At 40.2% G+C, this 24,675-nt stretch overlaps 1 protein-coding gene across 1 annotated transcript in view; it reads left to right on the top strand.

Annotated features, from left to right (window-relative positions):
• LOC306757746 (copine-9-like) overlaps window positions 1–19,543 on the top strand; it is a gene marked incomplete at both ends in the record, with an annotated part of 209,250 nt that extends 189,707 nt beyond the window's left edge. The window contains 4 exons of the mRNA XM_079242872.1: window positions 699–801; window positions 3,953–4,010; window positions 17,183–17,256; window positions 19,316–19,543. Coding sequence (XP_079098998.1) covers window positions 699–801; window positions 3,953–4,010; window positions 17,183–17,256; window positions 19,316–19,543 — 463 coding nt within the window. The remainder of the gene's footprint in view (window positions 1–698; window positions 802–3,952; window positions 4,011–17,182; window positions 17,257–19,315) is intronic.
• Window positions 19,544–24,675: the final 5,132 nt, after the last annotated feature.

Here is a 24,675-nt window from a genome sequence, read left to right on the forward strand (position 1 = left end):
TTATGAGCACAGTGTAGCATCTTCTGATGGAAGCTTCCAGCATGGAATGATGCGCCATGTCACAAATCTCTCATCATAGATGTGCAGCAACTGTGTGATGCTTCATGTCAACGTGGAGCAAAACCTCTGAGGAATGTTTCCAAAACCTCATTGACTCAATGACACCAAGAATTCAGGCAGTTCTGGAAGAAAAAGTAGGTTCAACCTGGTACAAGAAGTTGAACCAGATAAAGTGGATGGTGAGTGTTTATTCCTATGAGGCTGTAAGATTTCAATTAATCTGAGCTATTGCTTCTCATGATGACTCTAATGTTGCTTTTATTTTTTGTTTTCTTTTTTTACAGGAAGTAGTCGCTAGGAGAACATTTGTATGTCTGCATCTGATTTCCAAAGAATGACTTGTTTTACAACAGAACTTTAGTGTCATAAACTCATCCGTTTCTTTTTGTGCCTTTTTAAAGTTAATAAGTGTTTTATTTCAGTCTGAGATCTAATGACCTTATCGTATTTTCCTTAGCTAAGACTGTATAGTCTGGTGGAGTTAGTCTAGTAGGTGGCTAAACTGCCATCCCTGTGAATGCCAACATGTAGGGTTTCCCAGCAGAACTTCATATGGGTATGTTACTTCATATGAGTTGTGTTATTGTTACATTATGGCTGATCACTGTGCATGTTCCTCTGGTTTTTCATCCCGGTAGGTCTGCTGCAGAAATGACAGATGGCTCTCAGTACTTTGTGCTGCTGATGATCACAGATGGTGTCATCTCTGACATGGCTCAAACCAAAGAAGCAGTTGTCAATGTGAGTATATACCACTATCACTGCACAAATTAAACCATGGACTCATCATGTGGAGAGTTTCAAGGTTTGTGTTCATGCTGACACGCGGTATAAAAAAATGTTCACATAATTTGCATTTTCTTTTCCTACCTCGTTTTCCATTCCTCCAGTTTAGTTATCAACATAAGTAAATAGAATTGAATAGAAACATTTTTCCATCTAAATGTTTTACTCCTCCTTTGGCTCTTGATGTTTTCAAACTTTTCGTCTGCCTTCATCTTCCTCTTGTTAGGATCTTCCAGAATTTCTCAGGTCCAAAGTCAACATACTCAATCGGCCTGAGTTTAGGAGAAAATTCATAGTCATCCAGGTTTTCATGTCCTTAGGGCATCTTTGTAATCTCACAAGCTGATTGGGTTTATTAAGCTTAATGAAGAAGTATACAGAAGTATCATCAGCATAGCAACAAATCTGCATTTATTCAACTACCACTGCAAACTAGGTTTATTGGTAAAATGTTCAAACTAGCAGCTGTTTGCTTTAAACAAATCAGTCAAGGTCCTTTGAGTAGCTCAACACAACAAATATGACAAGTGGTCATATCATAAATTCAACAGAAATTGCCACTTTCAACAACCACTGCAGTCTCAAAATCCAAATCCCTGAAAAGAAGTCCCCATAACGTAATCATGTGTGGTCTTAAGCCTACCTGATACAACAAATCAAGGTTTTTATCAGCAAGCATCAGGTGTGCTTGCACTTCAGATACCGAGATTGTTCACTGTGATGTTGGATTGCATGTTCGTGATGCTAAGTCAAGAGATTTGTCCAGAACTTTCAGAGGAGAGAACATCGCCTTGCATTAACAAGGAAAAGGCTACAAAAAGATAGCCAAGGCATTGCCGGTCCTATAAATACAGTTGGAAGCATGTTTTGCAAGTTTCCAGTTCAAGGAACAGTGGTTACACTACCTGGACATGGCATAAAGAGGAAGCTGCTACCAGATTCCTAAACAGGTAGGTGGTCAAAACCCCCCGATTGACTGCAAAAGACCTGCGGCAAGACTTGGTGGCAGCTAGTGCTGAGTTGTCAGCTTATACAGTGAGGCGCACAATGCACACTGAAGGGCTTTACTGACCCAAAAGCACAAGAAAAGTCATCTCCTTTTGCTCCACACTACATAAATAAGTCAAAAAGGTTTTGTGATGTTCTGTGGAGTGATGAAACAAAACTTGAGCTTTTGGGGCTTGTGGATCAGCAGTTTATCTGGAGGAGGAAGAAGCATATACTGTAAAGAACACCTCGCAGACAGTGAAGCATGGTGGTAGATCAGTGATGTTCTGGGCTGCTTTGCTTCCTCAGGCACTGGAAACCTAAAGCTTGTGGGGAGTAAGATGGATTTAGTCAAGAATCAGGAAACCCTAAGAAAAAATGTGATGCCATCTATGAGGAAGCTGAAGTGTGGGCGTTGTTGGACCTTCCAACAGGACAATGATTCGAAGTATACCTCAAAAGTCCACCAAAGCTCGGTATCAATTCAAAAAAGGCAATTGCAGCACACAAACCAGAGAACATTACTGAACTGGACACCTTTGCCCATGAGGAATGGACTAAGATTCCACAAGAATGCTCCTAGACACTGGTGTCTGGTTATGCACCATGTTTGCAGCAGCTTATAAAAGCAAATGGGTGTTCTACAAAGTACTAAAAATGCTTGTCATGAAGAAGTTGGATCATTTTGAGACTGCAATAGTCACTGAAAGTAGCATTTTCTATTGAACATGCAGAAACCATTTATGATATATTTGTTGAGCTATTTAAATGGTTCAAACAGCTGCTAGTAAGTATATTTGGTCAATCAACTTAATTTGAAGTGGGGGTGAATAATGTTGACTGTGAAAATTGATGCTAGTGGATAACAGAAACCTGCAGAACCAAAAAAAATGAACCACCAAAAAAACATCTGACTAATAATGTTGATGTTGCCGTGGGTGAATGCTGCGGTGAAAAGTTGTCTCTGGCCACAGATTCACGGAGAAAAATACAACAGGCTCATATGAAACTGACCCATCAGTTTTGGACTCATATTAGATGAGTTTGTTTTCAGAAATCTTAGACAATTTTGTTCGAAAGGACCATCCCTGGTATGATGCTCAATGTATGTTATACCTAGACTGTTATTAAAGACATAGTTACACAGCAGTTACTTGGGGTCCTGTCCGGGTTTGTAAGACCTTAATCTCTATTTCTCTGATGTTCAGCGCCTGTTATTCTTCCATAATTACTAATTCTGTGCTGCCTGTCAGACCAGCTTTTTCTGGCCACTGATAAAGCTTTTCAGTATCAGATGCTTCTTCAAATTGGACTCATCTCCCCCGTTGAACAGATGCAATGAATAGAGGCAATTATATGATATATGTGGATGAAGTTGGACTTGAAAAGAGCCAAAATAAAATCAATTTAGTCTGATGAACATGAGTGTTAATGGGGATTTCTCTGTTATAACCAGAGACATTTTCATTTTCATCTTTGGGTTTTAAATGATATATCCTTCTCTTTCAACAGAAATACAATATGAATTCATTCTCAAACCAAAGAAACAGTCAAGAAATGTAATTCGATAGCAGGACTCAGTTGAGAAGAATTTTACTGTCGTGCAGTTACACCCTCAGATTGTTGCATTAACAGGATTGTGATGGAGTTTTTCTGGACTTTATGGGTCTGAGTGGGAAATGAGGTCTGGAGAAACAGTTTGCATCAATATAAAGAGTTTTTGTAAATGAAATCACACTTCACTGTTACCTGACTTGATAACATATTTGAAAAAGAAAATAAGTTTAAAATTTATGAAGGATTAGGAGCTTTGTTTTCAGTTTGTTTGAGTACATGAATCACTTTATCATCGAGCAACAATAATGACAAACACTTAAACTCAGCTTGTTGCCAGTGATCACAACATTGTGGATGTTATTTGAAGCAATAATTGTGGGATTGTTTTTTGTTCCTCTGAGGTCAGTGGAAAGGTAAACTTTCGTTAATGAACAGAAAATTTAGGAAAAATTATTGATTTGTAGCATATTCTTTGAACAAACTCCAAAAATTTAGACATGGTGAGCTGTATGCCTCTTGAAAAACTGTTAGTGCTCACACTGCATTTCTGCTTCCTCCACAGGCAGCATCTTTGCCCATGTCAATCATCATCGTGGGAGTGGGTCCTGCTGAGTTTGATGGTAAGTGTGTGTGTGTGTGTGTGTGTATCTCTGTAAAGGGGTTATTAATCACTTTAAAGCTGATGGCTATTTTTCAGAGATGTAATTATTTCAATGAAAATCTATCTGTCTGTCTCAGTTGCTACCACTAACAGCGTGTCAATCATTCAGACTATTTAATCCTTTACTGGGAGAAAGCTTTCCAGTGGTAAACACAAACAGAAACTTGCTTTACATGGCTCAAAGATATTAACACAGATAAACGGTTGTGCAGATAGGATCAGACTGACTGTCCCTCATTTATATCCAATCAGAAGAGCTCTCCTGATTCTGCAGGTTCCTCATGATGGCATGACGTGACACAGCGCCTTTTCAACCCAGCCAAATGTTAACAACCCTCTTTTCTCTTTGTCTTTTTACAAAGTCCTTTGCTTTTCGATGGCCGCATGACACACCCTGAAGTAACCATCTATCATTTTGAAGATATAAACAACCAAAATCAACACAATGGCTACGGTTACATGTTGATTTTATTTCAGAATTAATAATTTGGAATTAAATAATTCTGAATTAACATTATTCTCCTACGATTTTACATGGAAATAATAATTCCGAATAGAGGTTTACATGGAAGCACTTCCTTACTTAATTCCACTTTGGAGTGGCGTTTTGGGAAGGGTTCTAATTGGACAGCGTGATGTATTGACGTCTGCTGGAAACAAACAAAGTTCGCTTCCTGCTTTTTGTCTTTTGGTCATAACACGGAAAATTACATAATAAGAGTTCGTTTCGACATTATTTTGATTATAATTTTGAAGCACCAGCTCGACACGAGCATACTTCACTTATTTCAGCAGCTAACAAGGAGAAGGAAGATAGACTACTGCAGACAAAACAGCGAGTGGAATATGAGCGTCATCTAGAAGAGACATGGTAACCAGCATGTCCAGAATGATCAGAATGAACTCAGAGGGGAATGAAGGTTTACATGATAGAAGAATTAATCAGTTCAGATTTAGAATGTGAATAAACCAGCCACTTACTTCAGAAAATAAATTTGATTATGAATAGACTTTTGCATTAGGAATTAGGTGTTTACATGGCCATTTTTGTCAGTTTAAAGCAGAATCATTCTGAATTAAATAGGAATTATAACTCAAATGTAAACATAGCCACTGAAGCGGAAGAAGCAGTTTGTTTACCAGTGTTAATTATTTGGGTTTATCAGACTATGTTCCTCTTGCAACTGTGTCCCCTCACCGTGTCTGCTTTGGGACAAATAAAAAGACACGAAACTGGTAAATTATTGTATAAAATTGCCTTTTTGTTAAGCATTTATTACGATCTCACATTCTGATAAGTAAACACACTGCCTCTGTCAGACACTCTGAAGTATTTATTAATTCAGCTTCCATCAGGGGATAAAGTCTTTCAAAGATACAGTCTGCTTTTCTCCTATTCTGCAATATAAAAATAAATTAACCTGCAGCCTTTTACAATTATTTAAAGCAGTTTTTATTTTTATTGTACTGGGGAATAAATAGTACTGTGACAAAGCATGACAGATGGGACGCATGTTTGATAAGGACACAATGTCCAAACAGATACTATTTCCTTGTTTTTCTGCCCATATATACTGTCTGTGGAAGTAAACGTACACAAATGAAAACATTACAAAATTACATATGTCAGGGTTTGATAGCTTCTTTGACATGTGATGTCTTGGGAACTTCAGGAGAAGGTTTTTGCCCTATTTTTCCACATTTATGAGGGATTATTTCTGCATTGAAAAGATCTCAGTAAACTGTCAGATGCCTTCTGGTGAGGAAAACAGTCCTTCACCAGGCTGAACCCCTGCTGACCATAACTGGAGATTTAGTCTGGCAATGGAGGGAATGCTTCATGATCCTCTCAACCAGACAAGTGCATCTTCTGCGATGGAAGAAGAAATCTGGAAGTCCTCGGGGGGCTTAACTGTACCCGGGCTGAGATGGTTGAGTGAGTTAATCAACTCAAAAGCAGCAGATTTGAACTGAGTTGTTCAAACTCTGGATGTTGGATTTATAGTTCAGTAAATTTATGCAATTTCATAACCTTCATAAATATACAACACAACTAGCAATCATACCAGGGCTGTCTTTGCTCTGACTGTGTCAGTTCAGTTTATTATACAGAGCATCTAAAACATTGAATACGCTACCAACGTGCTGTATCCTATGGAGTTTGAAAAATTCTTTAGTAAAGAAAACTTTCCACATGGACCCTTCTGACTAAACCAGTAATTACTGTGTTTAACACTGCATTGTTGATGTTTTGTTTATTCCTTTATGTTTGCATGTTTATTTGTGGTGGGAGAAAGAAATTATTCCACGTAAAAATCAGGATTCTTTGTTTTACTATATTTAAATTGATTTTTTTTGTTCAAAATTGCCTTAAAAATGATTAATCAATATTGATGTATGAATTGATAAAGCCTTTATGGTGCATTACCAATTGATACATCGCTTCAAGATCTGACAACTGAGGCAGTCCTGAGTAATGAATGTCTTCGTGTTGACTGGGATTGAAAGAGTTGAACTTCTTAATGCAGTTTTACAATTAAAAAAAAAAAAAAAAAAAAAAAAAAGTATAGCAGGAACAGAGATGGCTGAAATGGCTTGGAGAGGAGGAGAAACAGATAACGGTAACAAAGCTGTGAGGACATGATGGTGGACGTGTGTATAATGTATCTATAGCCCTAAATACCATCATGGAGTTGTGAGAAGTAAAATGTTCCCTTCATAAAAAGGAATAACGCACAAGAAACAGAAGTGATGATGAGGATAAATCAGGCATTCTGCTGGTACTTTCTCTGATATAGAAATGTAATCAGCTGTACTTCTGGCCATGACTGCTCCTTAAAATACCTCCCTAATAGTTAAATACCTCTCCACACATCAGTCATCTCATTCGTGAAAGAACTTTTTAAATCTACATTAATTATAACCCATCCCGTTCTTGATGGTTTCATCTTCCCCCTTCATCCTTTGTTCTATCTGCTCCATCAAGCTCATCTGCTTCCTCACACTACTGAAAACACATTTTACACCAAATGTCAGATGCATTTAAAAGTGCTGAAGTTCTGAAGATGATCCAAGTTTTTCTGTATTACTCGGCTATCTTGTTTGGCATCCGTTCCTCCAAACACCAGCTTTTAGCTAAAAACAGAGCCAGTATGTGTTTAATAAGGTGGATATCTTGGAGTAATCATCTATTATAGGATGATGCCAAAAAAAAAAAAAAAAAAAACCAAACACACAGCAGAACATCTTGAGGTCATCACAAATCTCCACCAAAAAAAAAAAAAAAAAAAAAAAAAAAAAAAATCCAAATCTCCACACTGAAGTCATCTGCCCAAGCATCCTTCTTATGAAAAGTAAGAAATAAATTTACAAATTGAGACACTAAATGCTTAGACGATGAACTGCTAGTGAAGAAATCATAAAGCACCAGTAGTAGAGGCAGAATTCTGACACACCTCCTGGTTTGTACACAAAGAAAGAAGTGATTTGTAGATAAATAAAAGATGGACTGCACATGGGCATATGAGGCAAATGATTCACCAATATGGACATCTTTCACAGAGGACTGTTCCCTTTTAGAGTCCACAGAGGAAAGGGTTGAAGTGGAAAGGTGTCAGTCAGTCAGACATTTTCTGAACTGCTTAGTCCAGGAGTGTCCAAAGTCAGTCCTCAAGGGCTGCTGTTCTGCAGATTTTCCATGTATCCCTGTTCCAACACACCTGGCTTCCATGAAATGGATCCAACAGACAATGAAGTTCTGCACAGTGACTGATCAGATTGAGTCAGGCTTGTTGGAACAGGGGTACATGGAAAACCTGCAAGATTGTGGCCCTTGAGGAGTGAAGCTGACACCCTTTGGTTAGTCCAGTTAAGGGTCGAAGGAAGCTGGAGCCTATCCCAGTGATCATTGGGTGAAAGGCGGGGTACACCCTAGACAAGTCGCCAATCCATTGCAGGACTTGAAAAGGTATGTGAGGGGAAACGTCAGACAGATAAAGGGAAGCTTTTATTTGTCTTAAGGTCCTACTGAAATTGAGAAGGATTTATTGAGAATAACCACCATCCATTGGAGGCTTAAAATAAGAAAATAAGATACAGGACAGAGAGGTCTGAGTGAGTAATGACAAGTTGGATGAGTCAATAACTGGCTGATTAGGGGAGATCGCTTTTGCATTACATGCCCAATTATTTTTATATAGCATGGGAAAGCCAAGACCGAAGTCAGCCATCTTGAAAATAGATTTGCGGAGATCAATGGGCCCATTTTGTTAAAGAAACTAATCACCATTTAAACAATATCAACACAACCAATTACAGACAGTGAAAAGATTTTACATTTCTCAGTAAATTATAAGCTTTTGCAGAAGGTCCAAATACTTCTCTTTAACTAGTGTTACAGAGAATTAAAACATAATCAAAATGATCAGTTGTGCTTTATATTCATCAAGAAAATCTGGGTCTTCAGACAAGCGCATGAACACACTTTTTCTTGCCCCGGTGGATGGTAAAACCACATCCCAATCCAAACTTTCCAAAGAAATTGAGCAGAAGGCGAAAACATGGGACTGGCAATGGCGTAGCGGTTAGCACTGTGGTCTCACAGCAAGAAGGTCACTGGTTTGAGCCTTGTCTGGGGGGAGGTTCAAGCAGTGGCCTTTCTGTGTGGAGTTTGCATGTTCTCACCATGTATGCATGTGTTCTCTTTGGGTACCATGGCTTCCTCCCACCGTCCAAAGAAATGCATGTTAGGTTAATTGGTTACTCTAAATTGTCCCAATGACTAAATGTGAGTGAATGGTTGTTTGTCTCTCTGTGCTGGTCCTGTGATAGACTGGTGACCTGTCCAGGGCGTACTTACCTCTCGCCCAGTGATTGGTGGGATAGGCTCCAGCTTCCCATGACCCTGAATTGGACTAAGTGGTTAAGAAAACGAATGGATGGGTAAAGAGATGTTGATGTGTCTTCTACATTCAAGATATTACCAGCATGAAACCAGGTGGTTCGGACAACATTCATGTTACGTCCCCTGGGAGGGGTGCAACCTGACAACCACAGAGGGAGACAAGACAAGTATAGAGGGTTGACACGTTTATTTACAGGTCTCGGATATGGCAGGATTATGGAACCTGTGGGAGAGGATGGGACATTTAGGCTGTGCCAAAATCAAAGAAAACAATAAAACAAAACGAGGCCTAACTCAGACTGTACCTGTAAACCAAAACAAAACCAAATAAACTCCTATCTAACTGATCTAATAACCAGCTTGACCAAAACATTTACAAGGGGTGGCAACAGCCTCTAGCCCTAGTGTGTCTATACAATGCTTTCTACGTTTGGAAATGTAAAGAGCGCCCCAACTTACCTGGTCCTCATGCTTCCCCACATACCTGTTCCACCATGCCATTAACAAACACAGGCAAAACAGAAGAGCCTGATGGCCTCCAGGTGCTGCTCTTTTAAAGGGTGGTCTTTAGTGCTGATTGGAGCATCTGAATTTGAACCAGCCAATAGAGCCCAGGCTAGGCAGATCTCCACTTCAGCTACTTGGAACCACCTGGAGATAACAGGATGACAAGTTTGTACAAGTGATGCACGTAACCACCATCCCAAGAAATGCATGTTAGGTTAATTGGTTACTCTAAATTGTCCCAAGGACTAAATGTGAGTGAATGGTTGTTTGTCTCTCTGTGCTGGTCCTGTGATAGACTGGTGACCTGTCCAGGGCGTACTTACCTCTCGCCCAATGATTGGTGGGATAGGCTCCAGCTTCCCATGACCCTGAATTGGACTAAGTGGTTAAGAAAACAAATGGATGGGTAAAGAGATGTTGATGTGTCTTCTACATTCAAGATATTACCAGCATGAAACCAGGTGGTTCGGACAACATTCACAATACTCACACCTGATCACAGTCACAAGAGGGTCAAGCAGGAGGGCTGACCAGGAGAGAGAGGCCAAATCCCTGACTCTCCACCAGGTCAAAAGGAGGATCAGAAAGAGTCTTATCAGATCATTTAGATTAAGATGGACATTCTTAATGAATCCTCACATGACTCCGTGCACACCCACCCTCCCTGTGTAAGATGGGCTTCCATGGAAATCACACTGCATCGTAGCTGGAAGGCTGTTCTGCGTGTGTCTTCTTTCAGCGAAATCACAGTAGAGGTGACACACATGAACACTTATCGTGAGTTACTGAGGCAGCAGGAAGGTTTCTGTCAGGCTTCCTGTCTCAGTGGGTTTACCCCACGTCAGGGCTTACCCAGCACACCTGACCCCTTCTCTTACTTTTCACCACCTTCTACCTCGATGTATTTCTGTCCCCTCTCTGTTTTATACCATAAATTCTTATCATCTTATTTAAAGCAGTTATTATCTGCCTTCTCTTTGTGACACTTGATGCCGCATCGTTTTCTCTGATTTATTTCCTCTGCTCCTGTCAGATATGAAAACACTAGGGAATACCACGAATTGTCACTTTCTTCTTTGTGTAAATAACAGAATATAAATAGACTTTAAGGAGATTTACTTTTTGTTACCTATACAAGCTTTAATGAGTTTTTACAAAATCTGATCTGTTCCTTCCTCCAATAAGAGCAGAGAAAGGATGTGCTGAAGAATAAAGAGTGTTTTGAAGCTTTATTCGTCCACGGGGATGACTGCATGACTTGACTGGTCTTGCTGGGTTCAATCCCATGGCGACCGCTTCTCAGGGACAAAGGACACTTAAGGGTAGTAATTGAAACAGTTTGGACAGAAAAGATATTTTAGTGAAGCCCTTAGATGCCTTGAAGATGTCAGATCTGCAGTGGACTGGGGGACATGTCCAGTGTGCAACCTTCCTATTGCCTAGAGGCTGCTGGGATAGGCTCCAAGTGGGTATAGAAAATAAATAGGTGGATGTCAGAGGAAAATGGGCAGACTGGTGGGAGATGGTAGAAAGGCAACAGGAAGTCAAATAAAGACTGGTTCCAATTAGTATATGCAGAACATCATCTCTGAACACACAACACATCCAACCTTGAAGCAGATTGTCTACAGCAGCAGCAGATCACATCAAATGCCACTTCCAGCAATGTTTTCAACACCTTGTTGAATCTAGAATTAATGCAGTTTTAGGGAAAAATGGGGTCTAACCCGGCTGTTACGCCCCAACTCTGCAAGGAGATGTGAAGCGTAACAAATGAGAACTGTGGACAGGTGTTAATGTGAAAGTGCTGAGAATTTATTCTTACACGTGAAGATGGGAACAAACAAATGGTGGCAATATTACTAGTGTTGGGCTCAATGAAGCTGTTTAAAAAAACAGCTACAAAACATCTATACAATTCATAAAACCAGCCAGTAGAAAAAGAAAACAAGGCACAAAATGTGTGTGACAGAAAGACAAACAAAAACTAGTCTGCTAAACTAAAACAAACAGAAAGTGAAGCAGCTCATAGCTATGCTTAAAAGCTAAAAGTACTACAAACAAATACAACAGAAATCCTTAACTTGCCCAACACATTCTAACTTTAATAAAAACAGCCATATGGGCTTTAAAAGACGATTTACAAATGTAACAGGAAGAAAGCCAAAAGGGCTTTACTTTTACTCTGAAAAAAACAAGACTATTTAGCAAAAGAAATAAACACAGAACACAAAACCAAGCAGCTTTTTAAACAAAACTCTACTAACCAAACAAATTACCACCAACAAACGCGTGCACACACACACACTCAAACTTCACAGATTGCTAGCCCAGGACAGACTGTCTGTGCCAAACAGTTGCCAATGAGTCCACAGTTGCAGCCAAGCGGCAACCTCCGGTGGTTAAAAGTGAAGCTTAATTGGAAGTGCATAAAACTGCAGTTCCCCCTTCATCCACTAGGGGCTGGCTCCAAAACAGAACAAATCCCCATAGACTCCCATGTTAAAAAGGCCAAATTCACAGCAGAAATAAACATGTTTACAGCCTGGTTCAAAAATCCATTTTCGGTTTATAAGTCAGGTTTATCTTCATGACAACTGTGGGGGGAGTACATTTTTTTCTAACTCGCCCGTTTAAAAATAATTTAATCTCAAAGTTCAGCATATTTAGGGGCGTGTCCTTTTGATTGACAGATACCAATCCCCGGCTTCAAGTAAGAAGAATGTAGAACAACCGCGGCTTTTAGCCGGTTTAACAACGTGACTTAGCTTTAGCCCGCTTACCTCTGTTAGCTGGTTAGCTCCTGTTATCTCGTGGTTAGCTCGGTTAGCTCTTAGCTACAGAAAGCTCGGAGTTCGCTCGATGTCAGTCATCCCCCATGACGCTCAGAGCGCCTTTCTCAGCTCAACCTCTTTGTCCTTATTTGTATTTTCCAGGCGAGATGATGCGCATGACTCTGCCAAGATAGCGACGGTATGAACCACCCACCGAGCTTCAATTCAGCTCTTCAGAAACCAATGGGTGACATCATGGAGGCTCCGTCCATCTCTTTATATTCAGTCTATGGTTGCAGCTGGTTTAAATCTCCCTCCACTGTGACTACAGTGTTGTTGATAGGTCAGGCAACTGTCCAATCAGCAGGCAGGGAACAGGGGTGTGGTGAGCAGAGCCAATCCTCAGGTGGTAACGGCACACAGGGATTTGCATACAAAATAAGACAGTGATTAGTTGGATTGGCAGGGAGCTGTAACACTGGTACTAGAGGGTGTCCCTGATGACGAGGATGAGTTGAGGAGTTGGTACTTAGCTTTGGGCATCATGTTTCCAGCATAAACAAGCAGCCTTGATTCTCTCCAGGAGGTTAGACAACAACTCACACAATTGATCTTCTGACTAACACAGTTTTGGTCAGGCAGGTAAAGGACCCAGATGACAATGACCTGAAAGACCCATAAGGTGATCAGGTGAGTCAGTGGGTGTTTCTCAATTCAGGGTCTGCACACTTTCAAGTGTGGATTCGTTGACTGCATGCATCATAGTGGCGCACCAAGTGCTGTCTCAATTCAAAGGCTCCATCGAGTCAACCATTCAAATCTGCTCTTTGTTTGGCTCCAGATTAGCTTAAAATGAAGGATACAAGACATGTATCCTATGCGCCCTCTCCTATCCCAGAATTCATTGCGCTCCTGTTAGAAAAGAATGAGCAGCAGAGCGCTAGTGTAGGTACCACGCTAGCCAGACCATATATTTATTTTTATGTACATATACACACACACATATTTGTCCCAGCAGAAAAGCTGGGAGGACAGCTTATTTATCATATTGGTTTGCTTTTTAAAAAATCTTTCTATTGAACCAGAATGAAAAAAAATGATGTCATGGTTTTCATAACACTTTTATTTAGTATTACTATTGTCAATTTCAGCTTTTTTTCCCCAGGCAGCTGTTTTTCTCCTTCTTTAATGGGAGGGTATGAATACATATGAGGACGACTGTATATGCGTCTAGCAAGGATTATATTTCACTGAAATTTATGTCATCTTGACAGAATGAGCTGTCAGCCAGAGGGTTGCTCGTTTAAACCGCCTCCTCCTCATGTTGGTCATTTAATCACAAAGGAAAATGAATATAAATATAAGTTAAATTACTGGTACCATTTTCTGTCGTTTTAACAATATTTTTGTGTCTTTTTGTGGAAGAATGGGATCAGTAATTAGATAAACTTGGCATATGTAGTTGCCAGGCAACTACATATGCCAATGGCACTATGGGTAATTCTCGTACACTAGATAGGCTGTCTCATTTTACTGGCAGTAAGCACACTTCGGTGTGTGCAGATGACGTAGGACGCTTCTTTGCCTACGCTGTCTGCGCACTTGTAAGTGTGCAGACCCTGAATTGAGAAACACCCAGTGACACACCTGACCTTTTTGTGTGATGGTTCCATTGACAATGTTACAATCCCAGTGTTGTCTAGGGGAAAAAGGGGGTTGTAACACAAAAGAGTGGCAACTAAAAGTTCCAATAAAAGGTGGGGTTTTATTTACAATGATTCAAACCAAGAAAACTAAAGGGTACAACTTAAAACATCCTGTGGCAGGAGCAAAATCCACTATTTAACAAAACTCCAAAAGCTAAACCAAAATTCTGTAACCACAGACCAAACAAAACTCAGACAAAGACAGCAATTAACAAAAGAAAAGCCAAAAACCAATCTAAGCAAATCTGCTATACTATGGCTGTTGACGCCAAACCGGAGGTGCCAAAGTGTCACCATCAGACACAGCTGCCCTGAATGACGGTGCTGATTGTCCTTAAATAGGCAGGTGTCATCATCTGTGACCAATGTGGGCGGAGCCTGCACCAATATCCACCAATCCCGATCCAAGGTGGTACAGGTGGAGCCGAGGGATGGCAGCCTAACAGCTGTGGACTCCGGAGTCTCTCCATTTCCAAGAAGCCCTGCAGACCAGAGGACTCAGGGCCATAACAGACAAACTGAAGAACCCTTTTATATGAGATTAAACTTTCCAATCTGCCTTTATTCAGACCAACAGGATCACTCTGACGTGCATGAGTTAAAATCAACATATTCACAGTGAATAGAAGCTGCTGAAGTTTACAAGAAGATAAAAGGACAGAAATCTAATTTTTTGTTAAAGGATCAATACATATTTGATTTGACTATGAATGTTAAATCAGTTGCATTGTCTCACGAGCTAAGTGCTTTCCTCCCCATTTACCCTTTAGAATCTGCAATAAAAATCAAATCAAATAGAATATTTGTGCTTTTAGAGACTGTTTACATTTTTCCTGGGAGAGATAATTAATCTTGTTTACACCCAAGTCAAGCTAGCCAGACATCTACTCTTCATCTGCAACTGGTTACACTAATGAGTGAATTATTGACTTTCACTATGATGAGAAAGAGAGATTTTCCTTTTAGCCGTTTTGAAAACAGAGACAACAACATAATGAACCACCTTATCTGTGCTTACAGCTAATTGAGGACACAAACATCCCAAACAGAGATTTTCCAAGGTTGCCCGCATTCCTACAGAACCATCTACCACATTTAGAACTATAAAGTGTGTAATCATTATTGAGTTAATTGTTTTGAAAATTATAGCACTGATGTAGCCCAAATTAATGAAGTTAAATGAACAACACAAACACTGAGCTCTTACATTTTCCACGCTAGCGCTTCCTATAATGGGATGAGCATCAGATATTGAAATGCAGCCCTGCACTGTTTTCAAAGGCAGCATAATGAGGCATACTGAAGAAGCTATTAAAGGCTGGTTTGCATAAAATTTAAGCCACAACATTGTAATTATTTTTATGGCATTAAATTTGCAGACGAAATGAAGTTCATTAGATTTGCGGTTGGAAGTTTACAGACTTCCAGTCATCAGGCGGCAGAGTTTTGATAATGAACAAAAATGTTGACCTTTTTAAAATTAGTTTTTGCCTGATGATGAGAGCTCTGCTTCATTTATATCTTATTTCTGTTTGTAGTTGTGTTTTAGCATCCTTCCAACTGTCTCTACTTAACATTGTGTTAAACCCGTCACTGGACTGAGACGCTGAACATTTAGTGAGTGTTAAGGTACAACAGTATAAGTTCTCTTTAGAATATCAGTCTGAGGTATTGACCACCACACATCCATTATACTGTATATACATCTATTCATTTAGCAGAATATTTTTTCAAAGCTGCTTACAAATGAGGAAATGGAGGAAATAATATTCAAGCCTCAGTGCAGTAAGACAGACTGGTCCATACACTGAATGCTAAACAATAAAGTACAAGATGGACAGCAATGCAGACATGCAATAAATGCAGGTTAGGTCAGAGTGACTGGGCTTAGACATCAAGCTGGCACAAGTTTGGTGTTGACATTCTTTATTTATCATGGCTTCCCTGTTTGGAAAATATAGAAGAGGTAGGTTGTATCTCTCCTATAGACTAGAATATTATCATGAATTTTGATTTGTGCTGAGTAGATTTAAAAAAATAAAAAAAAAGAAAAAAAAGAAAACCTGAGCATTGCTTTTGGAACATCAAAATGGAGGAATTGAGATGCTGGTTATGTTTTAATTTCATTTAAAAACTAGGTCTGAAAGCAGAATTGGTATGCCAAATTGAATAAAAAACCTTCATTATGTAAATATTGTGTTATTTTTCCCACGTTGAAAGATGTAGATGTGATGTGCGGATTGATACCGAAAAATTGATACCTTCGAAACCAGCAGTACAAGCAGTCCAACGGCAGACATGTGATGAAACAAACAGACGTTTACCTTTCGGCTTGTTCCTCTGAAGGGTCATGCAGCAAATCATTGCACAGGTAAAATGGGATGTTTTACGCTGGATGCTCTTCGTGACACAACCCTTTGCATTCATCTGGGCTTGGGCTTACAGAACAGTCAAGTACCTCACGGGGCTGCAGTAGCGCAGTGGAGCAAGACTCTGTTAGGTCATAAGACAAGCAGCTCCACCACCTGAGCTACTACCACCCCTGAGATGAAACAAACAGATTTGTTTTAAATTGGTTTGAATCTTACTTGAAGGACAGGGACTACTTTGTATCAGATAAATAAGATGTCGTAAGCCATGACATGTGGAGTCCCCCAAGGCTCCATGTTGGGCCCCCTGTTGTACAGCATCCTGATGTTCCCACTAGCTCAGATAATGGATGATTATTAGCAAAGCATGATTTCAACTGGTTTCTTCATCAACTGTTTTCAGTAATCTTGATGACTGTAATGGGGGTTTACAGCACATCGGAACATGTTGCTCCAGTTCTCACATCTTTGCACTGGTTCTGTTTGTGGTTCAACATATAGATCTGGCCTATTGATGCCATATGAGCCACTGAGACTCCTAAGATCATCCGGGTCATGTTTGCTTTCGATCCTGAGTTAGACTTAAACTTTTAGTTTTTCTGCTCCTGATATCCGGAACAAATTTACACAGAACCTCAAGTCTGATCCAAACCTTAGTTCTGGTAAATCCAGTTTTAATGTTTTTTTTATTTCCCACAGTTTAAAATGAAAATAGAGAGTTTTTCCTTTTTTAAATCTAATCTGTATTTCAAATCTAATCTACATTCTTCCATCCAAATCTTTTATGTTACCTTCCAACAAAACTGCCCATCCTGGACAAGCTGTCTGGCCTAAATATGATGACAGTAACATGTGGTGTTTGCTGTCTGCAGCTATGGAGGAGCTGGATGGGGATGAGGTCAGAGTGTCTTCCAGGGGACGCTTTGCTGAGAGAGACATCGTCCAGGTACAGTTTTCTGCTCTTCCATGTGCAGATTATCTTCTGAGTTTCATTGTTAAACACTGTATCGTATAAATGTGTAATGATAGTGACTGAACCCCTGACCTGCAACACTTTCTGATAATGTAGATTAAATTAATGAAAACATATCAGGTAAAACCTTTCTAAGCGTTGTGAGACACCCCCTGCAGCAGGGCTACTCTACACATGCCTGTTAGTAAATGCAAAAATGCATTTACTACCTTGGGGTGGCTGTAGCGCAGGAGGAAGAGCAGTTGTCCTTCAACTGGAAAGTTGGGAGGTCGGTTCCAGGCTTCCCCTGACTAAAATGCCAAAGTGTCCTGGGGCAAGACACTGAACCCCACGCTGCCCTCCAATGTGCCTATCGGAGTATGAGTGTGTTGTATGAGTGTGCGTGTGAATGGTTGAATCTGACAAGTAGTGTAAAGTGCTTTGAGTGGTCTGCATGACTAGAAAAGTGCTATATAAGTACAAGTCCATTTACCATTCGTTACAACTCACTTGGTTCAACCTAATAAATCATTGTGAAGAACTTGATTGGCTGTTATATCCATTTAATTACATTCAGGTTTGTTGGAGCAGGATTACATTGAAAGCCTTTTTCCAACCTCGCAGGACTGAATTGAGTGTCCATACCGAGGCCGGCTTTAGGCAGAGGCAAGAAGGGGCCTCGAACAAACACTTTGCCCCCTCAAATCAAATCTGCCAAAAATGCATTTACTACCTCTCTGTCCCCCATTAAATGGACCCAAAGGCCAATGAAGCTGTGCACAATGACAATTAGCTTGAGTCAGGTGTGTTGGAACAGGGATACATGGAAAACCTGCAAGGTTGTGACCCTCAAGGACAGGAGCTGGACACCCCTGGCCTATTTTAGCTTAGTTTAATATTTTAGTTTATTATTGCTATTTGACAGTCTAATGAGACATTTGTTATGGTGTTGGTTGTTACAACTTTTATGATTGATTTTTGTTGTTTTTTTCTTATTTTAATGTATTTATAATTTTTATATTCCGTCCCCCCCCCCCCGATCGATTGCCACCTTATTGTGGTCAGGGGGTTTGCATGCCTCAGTGACCCTAAGAGTTATACCAGCAGAATCTTTAGTTTCTGGTGGGACACCAAAGCTGCACAGGTCTTTGGTTGGAGGCTTGACAAAGTATAATCCATTTCTTCAGTGTTAGAAAACACTTATAAACAATAATAACAACAAAAAGAACTGAAGCATGACTTGCACCCATGATGCCCCCTCATGTATCTATTCCTAGAGCCGGCTTTGGTCCATACCCTGCAGGATGGACCTGCCTCTATGCCACACTGTCAGGATGCGTCCTTCTGCTATATTTTGCCTCACTGATGAGTCCCAGCTTTGTCTCCTCACACAGATGGACGCCTTCCTTCCTAGTCAGCAGGAAGATGTTGTGGTTTTCTAGTACTGATACTTTTGTTCCAGCTATCATCAGTTCCACCTTTGGGCTTGCTACAGAAATTTGAAGCTTTCTGTGAAGAAGTTTTGGATGATCTTCGATACCCAGCAGAGACTGCAGCCATACCATCAGTTTTCATTTAGTCTACAGAGTTCCTGTTTCCATCTAATGCATCTTGAATTGGTTTTAAAATGCAATTTAAATCACTGTCTTTTTTAGTTAAGAATAAAATTCGTACACAACTCAGCCAGGTCCTTTGTTTCATGCTCTTTCAGAAAGTTTAAAAAAAGCCCCTCAGGGGCTCATTATTTGCTGTTTTTCTTCTGGACACAAATAAAAAAAACAGATGAGTTTATTTTCTCATTTGTTCATTTTGGTTTAGTAAACAACAACTGGAAAAACCAGCTGTTAAACAGACAAAGTCAATGAACCCTTTACCTTCATCTTTTGCTTTTTTTTTCAGGCTTATCAAGATGATGTCTCACTTTGCTCTGTAATACTTTGCAGTTAATGAACGGATTAGTTTATATTTATTGGGGAGATGCTGTGCAGGACCCTCAGACTTTTCTTCCAGCTCTCAGCGGGTGAACTAACCCACCACTTTTGTCTTCATCCAGTTTGTTCCTTTCCGGGACTACATCGACCGGTCAGGAAACCAGATCCTGAGCATGGCCCGGCTGGCTAAAGACGTCCTGGCAGAGATTCCGGACCAGCTGCTGTCCTTCATGAAGAGCCGGGGGGTCGAACCACGTCCCCCACTTCCTGCCACCTCCGACGCACCCTCCATGTCCACCTCCACTGCAACCAACACTCCTGCACCCAAACAACGCAACACACAGACCTGAATGAAAGCAGAGAGCATCCGTGTGTGTGTGGGGGGGGCGCGGGGGGGAGTGGGGGAGGTGGGGTTGTCCAGGGTTGCTTGGAACAAACCAAATCTGTAAACTGAGCCGTTGTTTCTTTTTAGTGTGAATGGAAATAATTCCTGTGCAGGACCAGGACTGTAAGAGTAAAAAACGGACATTTTGTGTTCATGTTTCAGGTTCGGACGTTTAGCAGGACCGACCACGACACACACTTTGTTTTAAATGCAGTCTGAGCATTTCAAAGAAAAGATTCAAATGCAAAGATGTTTTTCCAGAGTCGGCTGTTTCGTCCCAGTACCTGACCTCAGCCTTTTGAGACTTCTTTTGACAACATTTTTCCTGCAGAAATGGTCCAGCTCCTTTATCTCCACCTCAGCTTCTGTCCTACTGTCTCTGCTTACTGTGACGGAGAAATAAATGTTCAGCTATCCAAGCTATTTGATTTTTATCAGCCGTCAATAAACACAACACCGAGGCGGACGACCTTTCCTTGTTTGTTTATTCTCAGGGCAATCTAAAGGTTTGACAGCGGAGCTGGGATGAGAAAAGCAGGAATAATTCTGTCCGGGTTGTGGCATCTGAGATCCACTGGAAACCAGTCCATGTTATTACTTCAGGATGAGGATGCTTTTCCTTATTGCTGGATGCTGAACTCGTGTATGTTTTAACGCTAAGGGACAGTGAGTGTTCTGCATTTCGAGGTCACCGTTCAGAAATGGAGCGAATCTAAACTAATCCCATATAGACATGAGGGGAGGCGCTTTGAAGCATCTCTGGAGAGCAAAAAATACATTTCAGCCCATGAAATCGGCTCAAGATGGAAAACAGATTGCTCCAGTACATCCTCCTCCTCCTCCAACCACCTTACAGTTTAACAATGTGGCGCCGCAGATGGTTTCAGCCCCAGTTGCAAAGCTGAATATAACCATGTCTGTGTGTGTTTTCTGTCCCCAATCTTCCTTTAAAGTCTAACTCCCTCCGCCGAGGCTGTCATTTGGAATGAATGATGCATGAGGTGGGTGCCTCTGGTTCTCACGCTGTCTGGAACATGTTCCCTTTTAAAATGAAAAGATTTGGTCAGTGTGTATTTCACAGGCAGGAATACTTCATATGTAGCAGAAAATGAATGAGAGGGTCAAGGTCACATCTACTCTTCATTTTTCCAGGAGGGATGACACCGAGCGAAAGAGTGAAAGGCAGAGATTTGCCCAGGCTTTGTTGTGTGAATGAATTATTCAGGAAAAGTGAGTTACTGCTTGAACAGAAACCCCACATCTGTTTTTTAACGGTGGCCCTGAAAGCTCAAAGCAGTGCTGTTTGAAAAAAAAAGAACAAAAAAAAAGAACAAAACAAATGTAAAACAGACTAAACAAAGTCCAGACACAAGTGAATTAGTTTTACAATGTGTGAGTGGCTTGGCATGTAGCATAAATAGTTACAACGAGCTCAACAGAAATATAAAAATGAGGAAGTTTTTTTCTTTTTCCATTTCAACCTTCTGACTCTGAGCTAAATATACCAGTAAAATAAGAAGTGGTGTGTTACTCAACAAATGGTCAGGATATTCTGGGGGTCAGTGGGCTTTTCAGGCAGATGCAATTTACATTTTGTGCCACTAGATGTCACTACAATCTAAACTTTGACCCCCAGCATTCAGTTTTTTATTTAGTTTAAGCTAGCCGTGTTACTATTTTTTAATTTATTTAATTTATTTTTTTTTTAAAATAATTTAGTCATCTAACCATGGGAATTTTACTTAAGTAAATAAAATATATTCAAATGAATTTACAGCAGATTTAATCAACTATGTTAAGTGTAAGGCTTATGAATTATTTTTCAGAATACAGTCCCTTGAACTTGGTCTGCATTGCCAGCAGTAGACATGTTCACACGTCACGCTTTGTGGGTTGTAATGACTATTTGCCATGCAATGCCTGCTGTTTGATCTGCTTATAAAACCACATTGTGGTATCCCAGTAATTTAAAACTCTTATCTACCAGCACGTAGTTACATTACTGATTATCGACATATGCTAATACTTCGTACCCTACGCTGGACTATTCTTTTGGTCTAATAAATTTGGAAAACCTGTTGATGTGCATTGATATTTATCCAAATTAGTAAATATGCTCTGAACATATAACTTATCCATGACTTTTGGATAAATCCATCTTGACTCATAGAAAACATTTCTGAACTAAGACTGCAGTTTAGATGTTTTTCAGCTGCAGTCAGATTCAGATGAAGTGGGACCGGCAGGACTCTGGTCTGAGAGGTCCGGAGTTGGTGATCCCTGCACTGCATACGCTAGTGTTAAGCCTGGAGAAATGACAACAGACAGGAAATCAGTCAGAGAGAATCATGATGAAAACCTTTAAAGTCAAATCCGTTGGGAGTCTGAGTTGAACCTAAATTCTTTTGAGAGTGAGTCCAAGTTGTGACTCAAGCCCAAATATGAGACTCAAGTATCTCTGGCCGACAGTATTTCAGATTAACTTCCAGTGAAGGTTGGACTCCTTTAGACTGATGCTGTCACTGAGCCTTTTCACAACATTTAAGGACGAAATGTCTTGGAGCAACTGAGGTGTTGAGGGGTTTCTGGCTTAGTGGACTCGGGACTGGGTCTATTAGTAGGGGATGTAGTTCTATTGGCTTCATTAGATTGTGATGTCAAACTCATTGGGAAGATTATCAGCCGAGTGTGAAGTTTTTGGGGTGTGGATCAGAACCGCTAAATCTAAGACTAAGGGTGGAGTTTCTCTGGGATGGGAATGAGAACCTGCATCAGGTAGAGGAGTTCAAGTATCTCAATTCACAGGGGATCAGCAATGGATGGATGGATGGATGGACGGATGGATGGATGGATGGATGGATGGATGATGGATGGACGGACGGACTGATGGATGGATGGATGGATGGATGGATGAATGGATGGACCGATGGATAGATGGATGGATGAATGGATGGATGGATGGATGGACCGATGGATAGATGGATGGATGAATGGATGGATGGATGGATGGATGGACCGATGGATAGATGGATGGATTCAATTCAATTCAATTCAATTCAACTTTATTTATATAGCGTCAAATCACGGCAATGCCATCTCAAGACGCTTTACAGACAGAGGGGAAAACATAATGAAGGCCAATTCATAATAGCCTATATAAGGAAACCAACAGATTGAGTTGAGTCCAACTCAATCTCCCATCCTGAGCAAGCACACTGGCAACAGTGGGAAGGAAAAAAACTCCCTTTTAACAGGAAGGAAACCTCCGGCAGAACCCGGCTCAAAGACAGGCAGCCATCTGCCTCTGCTGTGTGGGGGGAAGAGGACAGAAAGACAATAGACAACAGGAACTGCTACTCCCGGCCAGGGAGACCTGCTGAGCCAGGAGACATACATGTTAATGATGCAACACTGTTATTCTGCTTCCCTAACACTAACTGGGAGCTTATTCCATAAGAGAGGGGCCTGATAACCAAAGGCTCTGCCTCCTGCTCGGCTCTTTGAGACTCTAGGAACCACAAGTAAGCCTGCAGTCTGCAAACGAAGTACTCTGGTTGGTATATAAGGAACAATGAGGTCTTTGATATATAGTGGTGCCTGGTTGTGGAGGGCTTTATATGTAAGAAGAAGGATTTTAAATTCTATTCTAGATTCAACAGGCAGCCAATGAAGAGAGGCTAAAACTGGAGAAATATGATCTCTCATGCTGGTTCTGGTCAGGACTCTGGCTGCAGAATTCTGGATCAGCTGAAGGGTTTTCAGGGCATATTTAGGACAGATGGACATGGATAGATGGACAGACGAACTGATGGATGGATGAATGGATAAATGATTGGATTAATGGATGTATCAACAGTCGGACAGACAGTTAGCTTTGATTTCAGAATGGCTGAAATGCTAATTTTACTTCAATATTGTCGTTGTCACTAGTGGTAGGTGCTTCACACTCCTCAATGGATCTGGGTCCAACTTGTCCTGCCTTTCAACTTTACAAAATTTGGTCTGATTAAAGCTCATTTCTGCAAAGTATGTTTGTGTCATTTAGACATAGACAAAAGTCTACATTTTTTTCAATATAGGTTTCATGACCTGGCATTATTTTTTGTTGGATTATTATCTAGCTTTTTTAAGAAACAATTCTCATCAATGGAAACTATAACAAAACTGTTAAGCAACAAAGTGAACACAGTTATACCATTAAGTAAAAAGAAAAGAATTCTTGAAATCAGCTAAATTAGCTAGCTCAGACTAGCCTCTTATCAGCAATTCATTGTCACTAAAAGGGACAAATCAATATCAGCTGATTTAACTTAACCTCAATAACCAAATGCAGTTGAAGTTTGACAATATGACTTCCACTTGGATGAACAGTGTGTAAGATTTAGTGACACTTAGTGGCAAATTTATAATTTGCAGCTAAATGAATATCCTTCGCCTTCCCAATGTCTTTAACTTTAGAAGGTCGAGAGATACGGAAGTGATGGAAACATAAATGAAAATAATGAAACCAAAATCTCTGAAACCAGTGAAAAAAAACTCACTTTTCCAGTCTTCATCTCCATCTTCATTCACAGAAATTGACAAAGATTTTCAAAAGAAAGATTTCATATTGAATAAAATTGTGTAACTTTAATTTAAATTTTTTAGAGTGGGTTCTGTTTTATCATGTTTCATTTCCACATTTTTATACTTTTTTTTTTTTTTTGGTTGCATTTGCATTTTTGTTCCTGTCTCTGTTTTTGTTTGTTGCTGAAATGCTGCATATATTTAATAAACTTCATTTGCATCTGTGTTGTTTATTTTTATGTACACTGTAGCGCACTGAGCTTTCAAGGGCACGGTAGTTTTCCGACACTGTGACAGGTTGTGCTGTCTTTCTCTGCCGCACATGCACACCTATAAAACATATTCTGTGCAATTTGGTTGAATCTTTTATTTGTCTCTGAACTTTGACACTTGTAAGCTATACACACAGTTCATGAAGTGTTAAACCTGATGATACCACAAAAAACAGAAAGTATAGGAGGTTTGTAAATTTGTATTATAAGGGGATTAATCTGGATTTGTCTGAATTTTTGAGCATGTCTCACTGTATCA

This window comes from Telmatherina bonti (genome assembly GCF_933228915.1).
Source record: "Telmatherina bonti genome assembly, chromosome: 6".
Taxonomy (NCBI): domain Eukaryota; kingdom Metazoa; phylum Chordata; class Actinopteri; order Atheriniformes; family Telmatherinidae; genus Telmatherina; species Telmatherina bonti.